The sequence below is a fragment of the Ranitomeya imitator genome, chromosome 4 (genome assembly GCF_032444005.1).
Source record: "Ranitomeya imitator isolate aRanImi1 chromosome 4, aRanImi1.pri, whole genome shotgun sequence".
Classification (NCBI taxonomy): domain Eukaryota; kingdom Metazoa; phylum Chordata; class Amphibia; order Anura; family Dendrobatidae; genus Ranitomeya; species Ranitomeya imitator.
Genome location: NC_091285.1, coordinates 430,201,861 through 430,225,168, shown reverse-complemented (window position 1 = coordinate 430,225,168; position 23,308 = coordinate 430,201,861). Strand labels below are relative to the sequence as shown.

Here is a 23,308-nt window from a genome sequence, read left to right as displayed (position 1 = left end):
ACCAGCCGAAGTACCATTCATGACCACAGGAGGGAGCCCGACAACAGAATTCACAACAGCCATGCATACATGAGGGGGGAATATGAGCCATGAATTCAGGGGGGGGGGGGGGAATATGAGCCATGAATTCAGGGGGGGGGGATATGAGCCAGAGCCATGCATTCAGGAGGGGGGAATATGAGCCATGCATTCGGGGGGGGGGGGGAATATGAGCCAGAGCCATGCATACAGGAGGGGGAATATGAGCCATGCATACAGGAGGGGGGATATGAGCCACCATGCATACAGGAGGGGGGGTCATTATACAGTATTGAGCATCATGTGGGATCATTATACAGTATTGAGCATCATGTGTGGCCGTCATACAGTATGGAACATCATGTGTGGCCGTTATACAGTATTGAGCATCATGTGTGACCAGTATACAGTGTGGAACATCATGTGTGGCCATTATACAGTATGGAGCATCATGTATGGCCGTTATACAGTATGGAGCATCATGTGTGGCCGTTATACAGTATGGAGCATCATTTGTGGCCATTATACAGTACTGAGCATCATGTGGGATCGTTATACAGTATGGAGCACTGTGTGGCCATTATACAGTATGGAGCACTGTGTGGCCATTATACATTATGGAGCATCATGTGTGGCCATTATACACTATGGAGCATCATGTGTGGCCATTATACAGTATTGAGCGTGTGGCCATTATACAGTATGGAGAACTGTGTGTGGCCATTACACAGTATGGAGCATCATGTGTGGCTATTATGTGTGGCCATATTTCTTTTTGTTTATAATTATTGTATATAAAACAGTGTGATCAGCAGTGCTAAATGGCTGTGGTTGGGACATGGATATGGGTATGACTAGTTGTGAAATGGGTGTGGTCAGAGGCGTGGCCTGAAATTTGCCGCGGAGCACTACGCGCGCCGCAAACTTTATACCTCCTTCCCTTCTTCAAAAGTTGGGAGGTATGGTACCACATTTGTCATCTCACGGCAAGTGCCACAAATCCCATAGGGAATGAATGAGGCCGAATGCAGTGTTGCTCTAAGTGATCTGTTACACGGCAGATGCAGAAAAACTGCCCGACCTGCTGCAAAAGGCGACTTTCACATCAGCGATTCTTGCCAAAGTCACTGCCGATAGTGTCATTCTCACCAAAGGGGGAGGCAGCACTAAAAGTGCCTGGGGCAGCAGAAAATCTAAATACAGCCCTGGGGGGCTACATTATATTCAGTGGGGGGACTGCATTATACTCAGGGTACTACATTATATTATGGGGGGCTACAGTATACTCTATGGGGGGGCTGCATTATATTCTGTGGTGGAACTGCATTCTCTCAGGGGACTACATTATATTCTATGAGGGGGCTACCCCAACCCTTGCTACATTATTAAGACGTGAACTACCTTATATTATACCCTGATATTAGCGCTTTTTACCGCACAATTGGTGGTCTTGTATCTATTTCTATGTAGCTACATAGTGGGCACCAAAAAAGAATGATTTTCTCTGGTGGGCCCAAAGTGCTCCAGTCCGACGTTGCTTCCCGCCAATCTCAATATTGGCGAAAACCATTCGGAAGGTCCGAGAGGAGCGGGTGCCGACCATCTTGGTGGCCCCGGTATGGCTGAAAAGAAGCTGGTTCAATCTCATCATCGAACTACAAACAGACGGGCCAGTCCACCTGCCGTTAGATGCTAATCTTCTTCTCCAGGGGCCCTTCCAACATCAGAACCCCCAAAAATTGAACCTGGCAGCCTGGTTGCTGAAGCCCAAGTTCTAAAGGCTGGAGGACTGTCAGACGCTGTAATTTCTATGTTGCAAAGGTCTAGGAAACCGGTTACTTATGCAATCTACAGTAAGGTGTGGAAAACATTTTCATCCTTCTTTCTACCTAATAATCCAGATTCAACCGAATATATCACAAATATTAGATTTCCTTCAGTGTGGGTTAGAGTTAGGCCTTAGACCCAGCACACTTTGGCTATGTGCACACGTCAGGATTTCTGGCAGAAATTTTCCTGACAAAAACCTGACATTTCTGCCAGAAATCCACATGCGTTTTTTTTCGCGTTTTTTTGCGCGTTTTTGATGCGTTTTTTCCAAATGCATAGAATAGTGGGAAAAACGTGAAAAAAACCCACAAAATTAATGAACATGCTGCTTTTTTTACCGCGATGCGTTTTTTTTGCAGAACATTTCAAGCTGTGCCATATATGATGCTCTATAGCGTTCATCATTGCCCCATAAGATGCTCCATTTCAAGCTGTGCCATATATGATGCTCTATAGCGTTCATCATTGCCCATAAAATGCTCCATTTCAAGCTGTGCCATATATGATGCTCTATAGCGTTCATCATTGCCCCATAAAATGCTCCATTTCAAGCTGTGCCATATATAATGCTCTATAGCGTTCATTATTGCCCCATAAGATGCTCCATTTCAAGCTGAGCCATATATGATGCTCTATAGCGTTCATCATTGCCCCATAAGATGCTCCATTTCAAGCTGTGCCATATATGATGCTCTATAGCGTTCATCATTGCCCCATAAGATGCTCCATTTCAAGCTGTGCAACATATAATGCTGCTGCAGTAATAAAAAAAAACACATACTCACCTCTCTTGCTGACCGCTGCTCCTCAGCATCCCGTCGCAGCTCTTCCTGTATGAGCGGTCACGTGGTGCAGCTTATTACAGTGATGAATATGCGGCTCCACCCTTATGGGAGGTGGAGCCGCATATTCATCACTGTAATGTGCGGCACCATGTGACCGCTCATACAGGAAGAGCTGCGACGCTGAGAGGATGGAAGCGCCGACGGAGCTGGGTAAGTATTTTAATGCCAGCGGGCGGGCGCACAGGGGGTGGGAGGGGGGAGATTACCGGGAACTTTATTTAAAAAAAAAAAAAAAAAAATTTAAAATGATTTTTCATTCCTTTTCTCCAGCGAATGCTGCTGGAGAGAAGAAATGAATGGGGATTCAGCACCACAAGCTGGGGGGACAGCGCTTACAGTAGTGCTCTTCTCCTGCACGGCACACAGACTGCACACAGACAGCATCCGTGTGCGGTACATGTTTTACACGGACCCATTGACTTTAATGGGTCCGTGTGATCCGTGCGTTCCCACAAACACTGACATGTCTCCATGTTTTTCAAACGGACACATGGTCCGTGAAAACACGCTGACGTGCAGAGACACATTGATTTTAATGTGTCTACGTGAGCCACTGACGTGTGAAACTGGCCTTAAACTGCTTGGCGTTTTTGGAACCTGAATCAGTTAAAAGAAGCTCAAAAGACTGAACATATGAACCGAAAGTAGTTTTTAAATCCAAATGCATGTGTTCCTTCTCTACAATGTTTATTTAGCACTTTTTCAGGTGGGTTAAGTACTGTATCCTTCAATAAAAAGATGTGGTGTGCACATAACCTTAGGGATCGCTTACAATAGATCAACCATGTAAATAATTAAAAAGCCAATATAGAAATCCATCGGACAGACGTTTATACCCTGGCCTGTAAATATAAGGCTGTTGTAACTCTCTACCTCTATATAAGGCTGTTAAATAAATGTGTATTTGCACATTTAAATAGAAACTTTTTTGTTCTGCCCACTTACTATTCCATAGAGTAGTGTGGACTACAAGAGACAAAGTCAGGTATTCTTTACCTTCTCTACTTGCTTAGCGTTTCCGGCTATGGTCACACGCTCAAAGTTTAGTTGCGCTTCCTCTGCCTCCTTGCACTTTTGCTCATAATTTTTCTTTGACTAAATAGGAAATGAAAGAGAAAGTAAGCATGGAAATACATTGGCAAAAAGCATAAAATCACTGTTTAAGCAGATTATCACCCACAGATTACATCTTTTGGCCAATTTTTCTATTCAAAGTTAAAACTATATTTGGACCAATTGAACAGAACCTTTCAGTAACTTTATAGATGTGCAAGCATGGGTACTGGGGGATAGGGCAGTGTGAAACATTATGGAAGTTGCCTATTACGGCCCTACCAGCTGCGCTGAAATTTGGCTGGTGTTGATATGCAAATTAGGTTCTTAAATGCGATTCTCCTTGCCAGTACCAACCCCACTTCTTAATTCTCAGTGGAGAGAGAGGGTCTGCGGCATAAAGTCACCTCAGCTCTTCACTAGTAGTCAAGAGGCAGGTGCAGTACCAGTGAGGAGAAGCGAAGAGGAGCTAGAAACTGTAAGAGCACAAATATAAAACATGACTGCTGCAGCCAATCACTGGCGTCAATCACTGCTAAGACCAGTGATTGTCTGCAGTGGTCAGATGTAGGTAAGTTATTCCTATTTTGTTTTTTGTATAAGCAACATTGCATTTATTTTTTTATGAAACAAGATAACACCTCTAAAGTTGCTCATCTTTTTATGTATATTCAAATATGGAATATTCTAAAATATGACAAGGAAAGTTTCCTCTTTGGTGATATTGTCCAGAAACATAACAAAGCTATTGTGATGTTGTATATGTTGGTATAAGATACAAATACTTGAAGAGAACCTGACATCTGATGCCTGCTGCCTGATCCACGGGCATCATGCATCAGACACTGACTGTATGACCTCAGTCAGTTATGTCTGACTCTGGAAATCTGTGGAAATTCAGAGAAAAACATACTTTAAAAGCAGCAGGGAACCCTCTTTTCCCCACACCTGCTCCCCAGGAGTGACAGATTTCTATGTGAACATGTACAGTGGGGCAAAAAAGTATTTAGTCAGTCAGCAATAGTGCAAGTTCCACCACTTAAAAAGATGAGAGGCGTCTGTAATTTACATCATAGGTAGACCTCAACTATGGGAGACAAACTGAGAAAAAAAATCCAGAAAATCACATTGTCTGTTGTTTTAACAATTTATTTGCATATTATGGTGGAAAATAAGTATTTGGTCAGAAACAAAATTTCATCTCAATACTTTGTAATACATCCTTTGTTGGCAATGACAGAGGTCAAACGTTTTCTGTAAGTCTTCACAAGGTTGCCACACACTGTTGTTGGTATGTTGGCCCATTCCTCCATGCAGATCTCCTCTAGAGCAGTGATGTTTTTGGCTTTTCGCTTGGCAACACGGACTTTCAACTCCCTCCAAAGGTTTTGTATAGGGTTGAGATCTGGAGACTGGCTAGGCCACTCCAGGACCTTGAAATGCTTCTTACGAAGCCACTCCTTCGTTGCCCTGGCGGTGTGCTTTGGATCATTGTCATGTTGAAAGACCCAGCCACGTTTCATCTTCAATGCCCTTGCTGATGGAAGGAGGTTTGCACTCAAAATCTCACGATACATGGCCCCATTCATTCTTTCATGTACCCGGATCAGTCGTCCTGGCCCCTTTGCAGAGAAACAGCCCCAAAGCATGATGTTTCCACCACCATGCTTTACAGTAGGTATGGTGTTTGATGCATGCAACTCAGTATTCTTTTTCCTCCAAACACGACAAGTTGTGTTTCTACCAAACAGTTCCAGTTTGGTTTCATCAGACCATAGGACATTCTCCCAAAACTCCTCTGGATCATCCAAATGCTCTCTAGCAAACTTCAGACGGGCCCGGACATGTACTGGCTTAAGCAGTGGGACACGTCTGGCACTGCAGGATCTGAGTCCATGGTGGCGTAGTGTGTTACTTATGGTAGGCCTTGTTACATTGGTCCCAGCTCTCTGCAGTTCATTCACTAGGTCCCCCCGCGTGGTTCTGGGATTTTTGCTCACCGTTCTTGTGATCATTCTGACCCCACGGGGTGGGATTTTGCGTGGAGCCCCAGATCGAGGGAGATTATCAGTGGTCTTGTATGTCTTCCATTTTCTAATTATTGCTCCCACTGTTGATTTCTTCACTCCAAGCTGGTTGGCTATTGCAGATTCAGTCTTCCCAGCCTGGTGCAGGGCTACAATTTTGTTTCTGGTGTCCTTTGACAGCTCTTTGGTCTTCACCATAGTGGAGTTTGGAGTCAGACTGTTTGAGGGTGTGCACAGGTGTCTTTTTATACTGATAACAAGTTTAAACAGGTGCCATTTCTACAGGTAATGAGTGGAGGAAAGAGGAGACTCTTAAAGAAGAAGTTACAGGTCTGTGAGAGCCAGAAATCTTGATTGTTTGTTTCTGACCAAATACTTTTTTTTCCACCATAATATGCAAATAAATTGTTAAAAAAACAGACAATGTGATTTTCTGGATTTTTTTTTCTCAGTTTGTCTCCCATAGTTGAGGTCTACCTATGATGTAAATTACAGACGCCTCTCATCTTTTTAAGTGGTGGAACTTGCACTATTGCTGACTGACTAAATACTTTTTTGCCCCACTGTATATGGGGAAACAGTGAGTGGGGAGAAGCTGCTGGTTGCGGTCCGGTCCGGGGCCTCCCATCTTCTTACGATGACGTCCTCTTCTTGTATTCACGCAGAGCAAATTACTGCAGAGCGCAGGCGCCGGGAAAGGTCAGAGAGGCCCGGCCTCAACAGGGCAGACAAAGTACGCCTGCGCCGGAGTCACAGCGTGAAGACAAGAAGAGGACGTCATCCTATGAAGATAGGAGGCGCCGGACCGGACCGCCACGCCCATTGGATCAGACTGCCCACCCTGGTGAGTATAATCTAACCTCTTTTTCTCATCTTTCAGGATACATCGGGGGCTTATCTACAGCATTCAAGAATGCTGTAGATAAGTTCCTGATGCTGGTGGGCTTAGCTCATCCTCAATTTTGGGGGTGACAGGTTCCCTTTAAGTAATTATGTATTTTTACTGGATATATGATGTCTGTGTGCTTCCTTATTACTGTTATGTATATACAGTATGTGTATATATATATTATATATATTGTAGCATGGCTAAAGGGTGTGTAGTCGATGGGAGGTATGTGCCACATAAGTGCCTTGTTGCTGTAATGTAGCCCGGAATATTGCGTTGTTTTATATAACCATATGTTTGTGTTTCAGGACCTGTGGTGATGTCAGACCACATGGCTAATCATGTGATAGATTACTGGGTGTGGTTAGTCCTATATAAGACTGGCTAATCCTTTACACAGGAGATATGTGTGGAGGTGAAACCCTCCTGGGTGTGTTCGGCTTCAGGACTGAGCCGGATGAACTGGACACTTGTTTTCCTTTGCCTGAACCAAAGGCTATTTTGCTTTCTGTTGTTTTGCCACATGGTTTATGAAGCAATAAACCCAATGAACTTTAAAGGAACACGTCTCCTGAGTGTCAGCCGTCGCAGCTGAGTGAGTGAAATCGCTACAATTGGTGGAGACCTGCGAGCAGCGTTCCCAGCGGAGACGTGAGTTTATTTTTGAATGGCCTGGGTCAAGGCTGTTGCAAGCCAGCAAGCATTGCCGGAGAAAATGGAGGACCTGCTGAAACACTTGGTCCAGCAGGAGCAAAGGCAGCAAGAGACCAACAGGCTGTTGATGCAGCAGATACAACAGAGCCAGCAGGAGCAACGGCAGCAGTTACAACAGAGCCAGCAGCAGATGCAGCAAAGCCAGCAGGAGCAACGGCAGCAGTTACAACAGAGCCAGCAGGAGCATCAGCAGCAGATGCAGCTTCTGGCAACCGCCATCCAGGGCAAGGCGAGCGCCCCAACCCCAGGTTTGGCTGATGACACCCACGTCCGGAAGACGGTAAGACGTGCATTGCAGAAAATGACTCCCGGGGATGATGTTGAGGCCTTCCTGACGGTGTTTGAGAGGGTCGCTGAGAGGGAAAAACTTCCGCCAGAGCAGTGGGCAGAGGTACTTGCGCCATACCTGACGGGAGAACCCCAGAAGGCGTACTATGATTTGACCTTGCAGGATGCCAAAGAGTATCACAAATTGAAAGCCGAGATTCTCGCACGTCTGGGGGTGACACTGACTGTCAGGGCACAGCGAGTTCACTCCTGGGGCTATCACCGGGACAAACCACCTCGTTCCCAAATGTTTGATCTGTTGCACCTGGTCCAGAAATGGCTGCAGCCAGAATCCTCTGCGCCTGCACAGATGGTAGAACGGGTGATGATGGATCGGTTTGTCCATTCCCTCCCGAGGCCTATACAGTCTTGGGTTGCCCAGGGTGATCCCCAGAATGCCGACGAGCTGATCGGGCTGGTTGAGAGATACCAAGGGTTGGAAGGCTCCTTCGGGAGGCAGCCCATGCCGTACTGGGGGTCCCAGAGGGCAGCTGAGTCCCAAAAAGGGGTGGTGCGTCCAAGGTCACAAAGGGCGGGGGAGGTGGTGCCCAAGGTCCCCACGGGTGATGTTATTTGTTGGAGGTGCCACAAGCCAGGACATATAGCTGCCCGTTGTTCCCAAGCCACTGAGCAGATGGACTGCAGCATGGGACGCCGTTGTTCATACTATGCGTATCCAGTCTGTAGTGTGAACTCTCCATCCAACGAGGGACCTCAAGCGTGTCCCGTAAAGGTGAACGGTCGAGCAGTAACGGCACTGTTAGACTCGGGGAGCCTAGTGACCCTGGTGAGGGCCACTTTTCCTCTTCATCTGCTCCCAGGAAAGAAGGTCGGAGTGCGGTGCATACATGGTGATGCAAAGGACTACCCTATGGCCAGGGTGGACATTGAAACGGCATGTGGCACTGAATCCCACATAGTCGGCGTAGTTCAGGACTTGTTGCACCCTATAATTATTGGCCGGGATTTCTGTTTGTTTTGGGATTTGTGGGGAAAGGGTTCTGAGCTCCCTGGCAGGGAACCAGTGAACCCTGGAACGGTATCGCCACACCCAGAGGCAGACAGCTTTCCTTTTTGTGTTCTGGTTGGGGATGAGGAGGAAGTATCCCCTACATCTGACATTCTGGAGTTAGAGGTTACCGGTGAAAATTTTGGGACTGCCCAACATAGGGACCCCACTCTGAGGGAAGCCTTTAATAATGTCACAGTTATTGACGGGGTGGTACAGGAGCCGGGGGCAGACACAAGATTTCCCCATTTTCTGTTGAGGGGGGAATTGTTGTACCGGGTCACGAAAATAAGGGAGGAGTTGGTAGAGCAGTTGATAGTGCCGGGTCCGTATAGACGGAAAGTGTTGGACATGGCCCATTCACACATCTTGGGTGGACACCTAGGGGTGGAAAAAACGCAGGAACGGGTTGTGCAGAGGTTCTATTGGCCTGGGTGTCACCGGGAAATAGTGAACTATTGCAGGTCCTGCCCTACATGTCAGCTAACTGCTCCTACTCCTCATTTCCGGAACCCCCTTGTGCCACTGCCCATTATTGAGGTACCGTTCGAGAGAATTGCCATGGACTTGGTCGGTCCCTTAGTTAAATCAGCTCGGGGCCATCAGTATATATTAGTCATCCTGGACTATGCCACACGCTATCCTGAGGCAATTCCCTTGAGGAATTCTTCCTCAAAGAGCATAGCCCGCGAGTTGGTCCATGTCTTTTCCCGGACAGGTCTGCCAAAGGAGATCCTGACTGACCAGGGTACACCTTTCATGAGCAAGGTGATGAGGGAGTTATGCAAAGCCCTGAAGATCTCCCAGTTGAGGACCTCGGTGTACCATCCCCAGTCAGATGGTCTTGTTGAGAGGTTTAACAAGACTCTAAAGAGCATGCTGAGAAAAGCTATAGAGAAAGACGGTAGAGACTGGGATTGTCTCTTACCCTATCTGATGTTTTCCATTCGTGAAGTTCCACAGGCCTCCACAGGGTTCTCACCGTTTGAGCTTCTATATGGCCGACATCCACGAGGACTCCTGGATATAGCCAAGGAAACCTGGGAAGCCGAAGTCACGCCCCACAGAAGCGTCATTGAGCATGTGGCCCTGATGTAGCAGAGGATTGCAAAGGTGATGCCTATCGTGAAAGAACACCTTCTCCAAGCACAAGAAGCTCAAGCCAGGGTCTACAACCGGTCTGCAAGAGTGAGGCAGTTCAATTCGGGAGACCGAGTTCTGGTGTTAGTTCCAACGGTGGAAAGCAAGTTCTTGGCCAAATGGCAAGAGCCATATGAGGTTGTCGAGAAACTTGGTGAGGTAAATTATAAAATTCACCAACCAGGAAGACGGAAACCATTCCAAGTTTACCATGTCAACCTCATCAAGCCATGGCAAGATAGAGAGCCGACAGTTACTCCGTCATTGTTAAGCAACCCAGAAGGTGAGGTTGGAGCGGTTACTATAGCAGAGACGCTATCGAAAACCCAGAAACAGCAGTGCCGGGAGTTACTCCAGAAAAACAGAGACCTGTTTTCAGAATTGCCAGGATACACGAAGGTCATAGAGCACGAGGTCCTAACAGAGCCCCATGTGCGGGTGAATGTGAAACCTTATCGTATTCCTGAGGCTCGTCGAGAAGTTATCTCCAAGGAAGTGGAGCGTATGTTGAGGCTTGGAGTCATTGAGGAATCCAAGAGCGGTTGGTCAAGCCCAATTGTCCTGGTCCCAAAACCTGATGGAGAGTGGAGGTTTTGCAACGACTATCGGAAGTTGAATGAGGTCTCCAAGTTCGACGCTTATCCCATGCCCCGTATTGATGAGCTCATCGAAAGGCTTGGGCACGCCAGATATATATCCACCTTGGATCTGACAAAGGGGTATTGGCAGATCCCCATGGCGCAGGAAGCCAAGGAGAAGACAGCCTTTTCGACACCTGATGGATGCTTCCAGTATGCCCGGATGCCGTTTGGCCTACAGGGAGCTCCGGCGACCTTCCAGAGGGCTATGGATAGAGTTCTTGCACCCCATAAGGCCTACGCTGCTGCGTACCTAGATGATATCGTCATCTTTAGCCCGGACTGGGAGAGTCATCTGGAGAAAGTCCAAGCGGTGTTGGATGCTATAAGAGAGGCCGGATTTACTATAAACCCAAAGAAGTGTGCCTTGGGTAAAGAAGAAGCTAAGTACCTTGGATACATAGTGGGTCACGGAGAAATAAAACCCCAAATCAGTAAAGTGGAGGCAATTCAAACGTGGCCAAAACCAGTTTCCAAGAAGCAAGTTAAAGCCTTCCTGGGAATCGTGGGATATTACAGGAGGTTCATCCCAAACTTCGCCACGATGGCTGCGCCTCTGACTGACCTGCTAAAAGGGACAAAACCAGTAATGGTTAAGTGGTCCGAAGAAACAGAGTCAGCCTTCCAAGAAATGAAAAACGCTTTGTGTAAGCAACCCGTTCTGATGGCCCCAAACTTCAAGAAAGAGTTTATTCTTCAGACAGATGCCTCAGATGTTGGGGTGGGAGCAGTCCTTTCCCAAGAACTACATGGGGAGGAGCATCCTGTTCTCTATCTGAGTAGGAAGCTGTCCTCATCTGAAAAGAACTACTCAGTCGTTGAGAAGGAGTGCTTGGCCATAAAATGGGCAGTGGACACATTACGGTACTATCTGCTGGGACGTAAATTTAGACTGATATCCGACCATGCCCCACTTAGGTGGATGAGGGAAACGAAGGGTAGAAATGCTAGGGTCACCCGTTGGTTCTTATCCCTGCAGGACTTCAGTTTCCATGTGGAACATCGGGCCGGAAAGCTGCACGGTAATGCGGATGCCCTATCAAGAATCCCTTGTTTAGTGGGAGAAAGTGCCAAGCCCCACGGCTTTAGGCAGAGGGGGGAGGTATGTAGCATGGCTAAAGGGTGTGTAGTCGATGGGAGGTATGTGCCACATAAGTGCCTTGTTGCTGTAATGTAGCCCGGAATATTGCGTTGTTTTATATAACCATATGTTTGTGTTTCAGGACCTGTGGTGATGTCAGACCACATGGCTAATCATGTGATAGATTACTGGGTGTGGTTAGTCCTATATAAGACTGGCTAATCCTTTACACAGGAGATATGTGTGGAGGTGAAACCCTCCTGGGTGTGTTCGGCTTCAGGACTGAGCCGGATGAACTGGACACTTGTTTTCCTTTGCCTGAACCAAAGGCTATTTTGCTTTCTGTTGTTTTGCCACATGGTTTATGAAGCAATAAACCCAGTGAACTTTAAAGGAACACGTCTCCTGTGTGTCAGCCGTCGCAGCTGAGTGAGTGAAATCGCTACAATATATATAACCTACTATATAATTGTCTAAGGGTCACTTCCGTCTTTCTGTCTGTCTGTCTGTCTATCTGTCTGTCTTTCTGTCTGTCTGTAACGGAAATCCCAAGTTGCTGATTGGTCGCAGCAAAACGGCCACAACGAATCAGCGACGGGCACAGTCCGGCGGCAAAATGGCCGCTCCATACTCCCCGCAGTCAGTGCCCACTCCATAATCCCCTCCAGTCAGCGCTCACAAAGGGTTAATGGCAGCGTTAACGGACCGCGTTATGCCGCGGTGTAACGCACTCCGTTAACGCTGCTATTAACCCTGTGTGACCAACTTTTTACTATTGATGCTGCCTATGTCCTGAAGCAGTTCCTATTGGACCACTAGGAACGTCCTGGAGAGCTTCCTCTATAAAAGGTTCTCATGGTCGCACGGCCATGTGCTAGTATCAATTTAAGTTCATGTGTGTATGAGCTTAGCTACTTTTGTGGTCGCTGTTAGCATGTGCTCAGGGTCGGCTGTATAGCCACTAGAATTCCAGCACCTCAGGAGAGGATTTGTTTGAGTGCTGTTGCTGACTGTGTGACCATTATATGCTACTTGTTCTGTTACAGAGCTGTGACTCTCTGTGAGGTTAACAGGGCACAGCGTTATCTTTTATTCCGGCTACTCTGTGAAGCAACAGAGTTCACTCCTATACACAGGGGGAATTTCAAACCTCCTTCGCTGCGGTCTCCCATTCTTCTCTGGCCGCAGTGAAGCCTGCTCAGCGGAGACGTCGGTCCCAGCGTCTGGCTCAGGCAGAGACTGTGCGCTTGGTTACTGCTGATCTTCCTGACTGCTATTGTAATCAGCACTGTTCTGCGGTGAGCAGATGCTCCTGGGACTAAGTCCTGCTATTCCTCTAATGGGCATGCCCAAGGGACGATCTTTCATTGGAGGTCGGGGGTCACATGCTCAGGTCCTGAAGCAGTTCCTATTGGACCACTAGGAAGGTCCTGGAGAGCTTCCTCTATAAAAGGTTTGCAGAATTCCAGCACCTCCAGAGAGGAGTTGTTTGAGTGCTGTTGCTGACTGTGTGACCACTATATGCTACTTGCTCCATTAGAGAACTGTGACCCTCTGTGAGGTTAACAGGGCACAGCATTATCCTTTAGTGTTATCACTCCTATACAGACTGGGTGACTGAACCTGTGTCTGTTCAAGCGTAATACCGCCATATAGTGCCGCCATTTACGTATTTCTTTGTCTATGAAACTACCAGAAATAATCACAGGGCTGGGCTATTTCCAATAGTCCAATAACAGCGAATGGAGTCTAATTCAGGCATGTGTGGTGCCCCAGGGTCCTGGTCGTCTCAGTGGCATTGCTTTCCTCACGGGCAGAGTGATGTCGCGCTTGGAGGCAAGGAAGGATAACTTTCACCAGGTAAACACAAACATGCAACATGTTCACACTCCAGGCCACAAGGGGGAGCTTTTGATCCTATTCCTAGGTGACTCCACTATATATATTGTGGTTTGGAGGGAGAGTTAGTCAGTTCCTGTCAGAGAGACAGAGGGGAAGGAAGCAGAGGGGCCGTGCAGCCATGAGAAAGCGCTGCAGCCCTTGGACAGGGATAACACCGGAAGCAGAACAGATTGTAGTGAGCGTGTAGGAGAGAGAAGCACAGGCGAGGACACCAGGGGGAGGACGGCAGCGAACAGACTGTCTCCCTGGCAAAGCGCAGATAACCGGTAGCCGTAATACCGAGGTTGTAAGGGACTCTACGACTTACAGCAGAGACTGGCAGGACAGCTGAACTGCAAGTTACCTGTCCGCCTCAATACCCAGGAGGCACAGTGATGCATAGAGCCCGGGGCATGATAGAGTCCCTGTAAAAAGGCTTGAGTCACCTGTCATACGCGTTTATTTCCTATCCTATATGGGGGACAGAGAGAAGAACTGTAAGGACCTTATCAGAAGCCGTAGGCAGTAAGGGACTACAACACCACTGCGCTAGAGGAAGGCTTTCATCTCCACCTGGAAAAGGGGACTCCCAACTTGCCTCCAAGCCGGCCGGACTCTGCCTATCCTGTGATCTGGTACCCTGGACTGTAGCTGCCTGAAGTCTTCAGTAAACAAGGTAAAGAGACTGCAAACCTGTGTCCTCATTTTTTACTGTACCATTCACCATCTTCCATCTACACACCAGGAGCCCTCGGCATATACTTCACCCTTGGGAAGTTATACCATCTAGCTGCCATAACATCACCCCAGAGGACCCCTTAAAGCAGTGTCGGTCCCTTCTGACCGAATACCACAGGTGGCGTCACGAACATAAACTGTAATCAATACCCCTTTTACATGGGTGCCCAGGGCCACAGACTGGATAGCCACCGTGACATCCCCGATCTGTGAACACCGGACCCGGTTCCGGGTACCCCACGGCCCTGGCGGGCGACTCACATGCGCATCTCTGTTATACTCAAGATGGGGCTCTACAGAACTTCTCGGTTCCAGAGCCCCGTTCTTGGGATTGCTAAGGATCCCAGCTGTTGGAAATTCAGAGATCAGTAAAATATCTGTTGTTCTATGGATAGAAGATAACCCGGTATTTTGGTAAATGACCTGGTAGGTTTATTTTCATATTATAATACTAGAGGTCATCCACACAGACCACCGCTGGTGTCCTGTTATGCATTAAGCCCATAATGAAAAAAAGAAGTGGAGATCTGACTGTGGATTACACAGATCTCTATATTATAGTCTGTGGGAGCTCTAGTAATAGCTGAGAAGAATCTGTACTAAACCATGCCGAAAATCCACACTGCTTCCATGGCAAGTTTTCCAAGAAACCCTCCCTAGGAGAACGTACATCCACTGTCTTCTTGTACAGAGTCACTTTATTCTTCTGGAGTCGCTCCATAGCATTTTCATACTGTGTGAAAAAACATTGCAATATTGTTAGCAAAAGAGTTAAGGTCTTTTAGTAGTAATAGTACCATAGAATGCAATGAGAAACTGAGTGCCATAGCCAATGTAGATAATGGACACTTCCAATTCAAAGCTGAGTAACTGAGCAGAAAATGTATCTGACAGGCAAGTCATGTTCTCACAAATAACATTAATAGCATATCCATAGTAGGAGCCAGTCTACCGGAAGTATCTCTCTGTGCGTCATTGTGAAGAGCGCGACATGGTTTCTTTTTTGCTTCTTAGCCAATATGAACCATACAACCCTTGTTGTTTTGATTGGTAAAGGTCAGGTCCTGACAGTAGGACCCCTTATGACCAAATATTTTTGTCTCCTCAACAACTGTGGGGAATAGCAGTTGGCCACCTTGTGATCATATTATCTTGGGACTAGTGATGAGTGAGTGAGCTCGTTACTCGAGATTTCCAAGCATGTTCTCCTAGTATCTTGGGCGAGCTCGTAGATTATGTTTGTGTCTCCGCATGATTTGTGGCTGCTAGACAGCCTGAATGCATATGGGGATTCCCTAACAAACAGGCAATCCCTGCATGTGCTCAGGCTGTCTAACAGCCACAAGTCATGCAGCTGCAGGGACACAAACTTAATCTCCGAGCACGCCCAAGATACTCGGAGAACATCCAAGCATGGTCGGAAATCTCAAGTAACGAGCACACTCGCTCATCACTACTAGGGACCCTTTTAACAAAAAAAGGACTGTACAATGCTGAGAACTCTTTTAATGTAAAAAAAAAAAAAAGGGGAAAAAAAGATAAAATCATTAAGAAGTAAAAATTATAATATATTGCACAGAAGTAATGTAACTGTTTCATAGGTGCCTAACATAGGATTGTTAGTGGTAAGAATAGAACAAAACCACAGGTGGAAACATACTGGTAATTAATTATAATTCCAGTGGAATAATAGGGAAATGGTAAGACTGAGTCACATTAAAAGCTACAGAGAATATGCAGTAGATATATCATTGTAACATTAACCCCTTATGGATACAGCCATTTTTCATTTTTGCCATTTCATTTTTTCCTCCTCTTCTTTGAAGGGCCATAACTTTCATATTTTTGCACTTTCATAGATGTATAAGAGCTTGTTTATTTTCTGGAACAAGTAGCAGATCAGAATGGCATCATTCATTTTACCAAACAATGTACTAAAAATGGGGAAAAAAAATTGCAGTGAAATGCTGAAAAAATTAAATTGCGCCATTCTTTTTTAGATTTGTTTATAGAGCATTCCATTTCTGGGCAAAATGATTCTTCGGGCAAGTACAATTATAGTGATACTAAACTTGTATACTGAATTGATTTTTATTTATTAAGTGTTGAAAATCAAATCTGAAAAAAAAGATTAGTTTGTTTTTTGAAACCCATAACTTTATTATTCCATGCTAAGTGAGGGCTTGTTTTCTGAGTGGTGAGCTGACTTTTTTAATGGAAGCATTTTGGGTAAATCGGCATTTTGATTATGATGGCATGCTTATGTCACCCAAATGCCACTTTCAGAGATTGACAGCAGCATTTAAGGGGCTAACAGCAGCGATAAGAGTTAGCTCTGGTCACTGCTGTAAGAGGCATGTGCGCCATCCTGGGTGCAGAGGGCTCGGTTCCTGAGCCCAATCCACACGGGTGGCTTTATGATGTAATAATGTGCTCACTTTATCTGCTGTGACTTTGATGTGGGATTTCTAGAAGTAATATATCTATTTTAACTTTTCTATTTAAAGTTTTTTCCTTACGAATCTGAATTTCATGTCATATTTTAGGGAAAACTATTTGACGTTTACCTTTTTCCTCAACTCCTTCTGCCTCTCTCTGAAGTCTTCTAAGCTGCGAATCTCTTCTTTTAATGTTGTAGCAAGTTGAATATGGGAATTTCCAATATTCTCGATTTCTAGAACAAAATCAAGGAAATGTTGTAGTAATAGGAGTAAAAGCAAGATTTATAGATGTGAAATTTCGCAATCACTGTGATTCTAATATTAGAATCCATTATGATCTGATTTTTAATTGATCCTCAAGCTATTTTCACAGCATGCTACACTATTCCAACCATCAAAGCCAACCAGAAAAGAACAAATGGACCTATGAACAGGTCCACACATGCTTGTGTAAGTTATTACTCAGCAATATTCTACAGTATACCAATGTAGAACCTCCAAGTCTTATAACAATCAAATAATTTCAAGCAAATTTGAAAAGTAAACTTACGTTGTTTTAAAGTATCAAAGGATTCACGTAGTTTGCTGGAATAGATATACATACACGCCATTAAAAATAGAAACACATTTTGGTTCACAGCAGATGTAATAGAATGCAGATACAGTGACTTCTATCTTCTGCTACGTTCACACTAGCGTTGCGCCGCCCTGCGTTGGCGACGCAATGCACGAAAAAACGCGCGCAAACGCGCGCAAAAACGCGCGCGTTTTGCGACGCATGCGTCGTTTTTTGACCAAAATCGGACGCACAGAAAATGCAACTTGTTGCATTTTCTTGCGTCCGACGCTAGCGTCGGAAACGATGCAAGTGTCGAAAAACGCCACCCTAAAAACGCACGCGTCCCCTATGTTAAACATAGGGGCGCGTCGCCGCTGCGACGCCGCTGCGTCGCCGGCGCAACAGCGACGCACATTGGCGGAACGCCAATGTGAACGTAGCCTTTTTATTCATTACACATTATACTGATTTTGTTATAGCAGCATTGAGTTACACTCTAAACAGTTGTTGGGTTGAAGCTCCTTGGACTCACCACAGGACAGGATTCTAGAATACACTTTTATTTGCATCTCTAACTTCGCTGATATTATTGTACATGCAGGAACAATGATATCTAATAGGTTCTTTTCTAATGAGTCCATGAAGAATAAACTCTGGTCTAGTGATTATCTTCATTGAAGTCTCAAAAGGGACATTACTTTTGCTTTTGAGTCCTTTATTATATCAAATGCTAGGTCCCAGGAGCTAGTAAAACAATGTATTAGGCTAGTCCTACTTAAATCCTTAGGGGTCACTTGCAAACATTCAGCATTACCGCAACTCATTGATGACCCCAATGTTGTTGTCCCAAAGCTACGGGATCAGAATTAACACCAGTGCAGAGCTTGCTCAGGAATGGCATCAGGCAGGTGTCAGTACATCTACATGCACAGTGAGGTGAAGGCTTCTGAAGGCTGGCCTGGTGTTTAGGGCAGCAAAAAAAAACACTTTTATCTAAGAAAAACATCAAGGACAGATTGACATTCTGCAGAAAGTATAGGGACTGGAGAGGACTGGGGCAAATATATTTTTTTCTGACTAGGCCACCTTCAGACTGTTTTGGACATCTGGAGGAATGATTGCCAGGAGAAGAAAAATTGAGTGCTACCATGAACCCTGTGTCATGCCAACAGTAGAGTATCCTGAGACCATTCATGTGTGCAGTTTCTTTTCTTCCAAAAGATTGGGCTCACTTACAAATTTGCCTAAGATCACCACCATGAATAAAGGTTGGTATCTAAGTATTGTCCAATAGCAACTTCTAATGATCAGGAGTGATTTTGTGATGAACAATGCTTTTTCCAGAATGATGGAGCACCATGTTACAAGGCAAAAGTGATAACTAAGTGGCTCGATGAATAGAGCATTGATATTTTTAGTTTATGTCTAGTAAATTTCCCTGATCTCAGTCTCATTTATAACGTGTGGTCAAATCTCAAAAAGTGAGCATAACCAGCATGAGAGGGCAAATTGCAGAAGTCTTGAAAAATGAGGTCAACACTGTAAATATTGAGCCTTTACATAAACTTGATGTATTTGTCAATAAAAGCTTAAAAACTTCTGAAATGCTGATCATTGTACTTCAGTAACCGATGATTGTTGTGCTTCAGTCTCAAAACTTTTGTCCATGATAGTATTTTTAGAAGGGGACCTGTCACCACAGAAAACACCAGTTATCTGCAGATACAGCAGGAAACTGGCAGGCAAATGGCATTACAATACTCCCTGACTGCCTTATTGAAAGTGCAGCTATCGGGAGAAATGTACTTATTTTCTCCTGGGAGCCGCTGGCTTTCAGTCATGGGAGCATGCATGGAGCGGCTATAGTCACTGCACACAACACCGCTTCTTACACTGTGAGTGGGTGCTGAAAGCATGCCCTGCGTCTTTGACAGCTGCTCTGCACAGATGTGAGCGGTGACTGAAGCCGCTCTGTACATGCTTCTATTACTGAAAGCCGGCAGTTCATGGGAGGAAATAAGCCAATTTTCTCCTGGAAGCCAAGAATTACTGTAATGACATTTACCTGCAGAATAACCCCACATGGAACATGCCCATTAACACTACAAGCTCTAGATAGTGAAAAGCTATTAGCGAAACAACCAATTGTTTATGCAGAGAGTTGGTGCTCTCTTACCCAATCAATAAGAAAACTCATTCCCAACAACCTAGATTGTGGGGTAACGATAGGTATCTAGCCATCCCATTGCCCACTGGTCTGTGATCTTAGTACACCTTTCAGACCCTTTTAGGAGGACCATAAAAGGATGCCTATCAGATTTAAGCTCATAGGAATAGAACTCTAAGGGTATGTGCAGATGATCAGTAAACACTGCAGGTTGGACACTGCGTACTTATGCAGCGTCAAATCCGCAGCATACAGCTGTTACAGCATATTGATGGGATTTCTAGAAATCCCATGTCCACTATGTGTGCACGGATGCCTGCGGCTTACTTGCGGAGACTGACATGCGGCGCGTATTTCCAGACTGCAGCATGTCTATTTTTCTTGTGGAGATGTGAGTCTCCGCAAGATAAATTTCACCAGTACAATGTATTGAGCATGGTGATTCCGCACAGTTCAGTGATCACATGCGGATTCACCTCGGTTCAATAGCCATCAGCACTTTGGACGCAGTGGACAGCGTACTCTGAAACAGTACCTAAAGTGACAGATCTGCTTTAAAACAGCTATTTGCAGTCTTTCAGTACATAAATTATAAAAAAGATTCATGAATATCCCAGTAAATTACAATAATTGCAAAAAATGTGTGAGTCTGAAAATCAGTTTTATTCATCTGACTGAGGTTGTTTCTGCAGCACACACATGGATTTTTGTAAACCCTAGTTAGATGAATGGGACAGTCACAAACATACCAACGATAAAGCTGCGTTGTCTGAACATACCCTAAACGTTTTTTGTAACATTTCACGTTGTTCATAAGTTGCAGAAGGAAATCTATTATTTTTTAATCATCCAATGAACTGAGTTTTCTCTTAAGTTTTAGATTAGCTGTGGTTTATCTAAACCTGAGACATCCGGCCACCGAGGTGTCCTGCTTCTCCTTTTCCCAGTCATGAGAGCTATTGAGATTGAACCAAATTTCTTGTACTTCATAAATGACCATAAATGATCATCTTGTTGAAAACGTCAGTGCTTACTTGATTTCTGTTAGTCCTGCAGCCTTTTTCGCAATTTGAACCAGTTCTTTTCCATATTTTTCTTCTGCCATAGCCCTGGTCAAAAGGATGAAAACATTATTATTATTTTTTTATTAGAATAAAGCAAATTAGTTGAAAGTAAAGGTCCGTTTACATGGATTGACGGGGACAAGATAGGCGGTCATTTAAATGACAGTTGAAAGTAAAGGATGCGCACTCAGCGATTTATACTAGATCGCTCAGTGCGTGTAGTCTGGCATGGGTCTCGGCAGTGCAAGTCCTGATCACAAAGGGCGATACTTTGCTGAGAATGATGATCTTTTGCGCTGCACAAAAGATCATTTCACCCTACGAACAACCGTTTTTGCTCAGGTGATCGTCACCCTGTTTCCACGGAAAGATAACTGTGAATCGAGAGTTTTTAACAATGCACTGGAGTACAATAGTGTTATTCTATACCCGTTATTATCTTATCTACACAAAAATAAAGTGGTCCTCTGAATGGTTTCTATAGACACTAACTGTATTTAGTTTTATTTATTATATATGTGACCTCAGACTTTTATGAGCTAAATATTTGTATTCCGTTCTCTGTTTCCTTTGGTTGTTGCTAAGTGAACACATTAGTGGTTTTGCAATATGCAGCTGACACGGGCAGGCATGTGACTGTCACTGCCATTATTTATGGTAAGATGTGGTTTTAGGCTGCAGTGTGTTTGGGAAGCTGACCAAAGCACTTCTTATATAAACTTATAGGAATCTTTCAGCTGTTCTAAGACTTTAGATCTGTGGTTAAAAAGTAGAAGTGGCCACAGAATCTCATCTCCCTACGGATGTTACTTCTTACTAGTCATGTCTGTTATATGTCCTTTATAATGAGTGCGTTACTTATGAAATTACATACGCCTTGCTGGCTGGTGTATAACAATGTACATCTATAGTTTTGCAGGATTATGTCAAGGGTCTCATTCACACATATACACATATGTGAACCGTATCAGTGTTTTAGATCAGTGTGTCATGGATGTACGGTCCGTGTGTCCGTTTTTACCATCAGTGTCATCAGGGTTTTTCATGGATGGATAAATAAATAAATTAAAAAGCTTCTCCTATACTTTGCAGTGTTAAATACGTACAGCACAGATGACTGTGCCATAGATGTGTATTGGCCCTTTGCATCCGTGCTGCAAAAAATAGACATGTTTCCATCTGTTTTACATGGAAATAGGATCCATGACAAAATATGGACATGTGAACAGTCCCACAGACAACAATGGGTACGTGTTGTATCTGTGAAAAAAAAAAAAGGATATGTGCAACACGGACGTCTGCATGAGGCCTTAAAAGGGGAGTACTAGCGCACAGAGCCATGTTTGACCAAAATACTATAAGTCCGTGGGGTGTCAAAACACACTCTACTACCACTAAGTTCATGCACTCCTATGCAATAACTAAGAGTAGATACATTTTTGATGAAATATCGGGCAGCAGTTTATTCCCCTTTCTCTATCGAGAACACATGCACACTGAGCCAGGTCAAGAGTAATGGTGGAGTCAGGAGGAATACATGTCAGTTGAAGAGCTCTCTAGGCTATGTTCCCACATAATGTAAATGTGTACCTTTTTTCCAATACTTTTTTGAACAGAAAATGTGAAACATTTCACACTTCAAGGAAAGAGGATGTGATTTCATGAAATTCCTTCCCACTGTGTGATTAAACAATGAAGCGGAACTGTGCATTTTCACTACAGGTTTAAAAGTAGGAGCCTAAGTAAACGAATGAAAAATTGCAATTGTGTTTTAAGTGTGTAATCCCAGCATTTCTGAATTAAAAAAAGCACTAAAGGGAATCTACAGCTCTGGCAAAAATTCAGAGACCACCGCAAAATGTTCAGTTTGCTTGATTTTTCTCTTTATAGGTATATTTTTGAGTAAAATGTAAATTGTTAATTTAGTCTATAGACTTCTGACAATATGTCTCCGAAGTTCCAAGCAATAAATTTTGTATTTTTTTTCTGACAATGAAAAATGGTCAAAATGAAAAACAAACAAACAGTGCTTTCAGACCTCAAATAATGCAAATAAAACAAGTTCATCATAACCATTTAGAAACAACAATAGAGTTCAGAAATCAATATTTTGTGGAATAACCATGATTTTTAATCACAGCTTTCATGCGTCTTTCCACCAGTCTTTCACGCTGCTTCTGGCGCAAACATGTAAGCAGTTCTTCTTTGTTTGATGGCTTGTGACTATCCATCATCCTCCTGATTACATTCTAGAGGTTTTCAATGGGGTTCAGGTCTGGAGATTGGGCTGCCCATGACAGGGATTTGATGTGGTGGTCTCATAATTTTTGCCAGAGCTGTATATGCATGATTTAATACCTCACACTATTTGACAAGACAAGTCCGGTATTATCTTTACCTGGCCAGTCTTTTCCTCCGTTACTGAGAAATCAGCATTTGAATTAATATGCAAATGAGACTGTCAATCTGAAGTCTCTGTCACTCCAGCTCTATTCCCCACCATCTCTGCTCTCATCCTGCCTGCCTGGCAGCCTTTATGTTGTATAACTTCAGGCAAAGGAGTTGTTAGTCATGCAGGAGGAGGTGGCGCCAGGTGATGACTTATTCTTCTCTAGTTTTGTATTTCGCTAATTTTTTTTATTATTGGTAGTATAAGGCTGTACCTGAAGGCTATTCCGCGTACACAGGTAGTCCTGCTCCTCCAAGATGGTACATCAATACACACCATGGCATTAAGGTTTGCTGTGTCTCCCAGCACAGTCTCAAGACTATGGAGCAGATACCAGGACTTGAGCAGTTACATGAGGAGAATCATACAGGGCAAAATAATGGCATCAACCCTTTGTGTGAGGAAAAACTGAAAGAGCACTATCAAAGCCCTACAAAA

General features: G+C 44.6%; 1 protein-coding gene across 1 annotated transcript in view; it reads right to left on the bottom strand.

The window, feature by feature from the left end:
- Positions 1-23,308, bottom strand: part of PSTPIP1 (proline-serine-threonine phosphatase interacting protein 1) — a 120,256-nt gene that overhangs the window by 49,288 nt on the left and 47,660 nt on the right. Inside the window, exons 3-7 of the mRNA XM_069765540.1 lie at positions 20,392-20,466; positions 17,182-17,216; positions 16,758-16,864; positions 14,861-14,923; positions 3,690-3,788 (exon numbers count right to left, since the gene is read on the bottom strand). Coding sequence (XP_069621641.1) covers positions 3,690-3,788; positions 14,861-14,923; positions 16,758-16,864; positions 17,182-17,216; positions 20,392-20,466 — 379 coding nt within the window. The remainder of the gene's footprint in view (positions 1-3,689; positions 3,789-14,860; positions 14,924-16,757; positions 16,865-17,181; positions 17,217-20,391; positions 20,467-23,308) is intronic.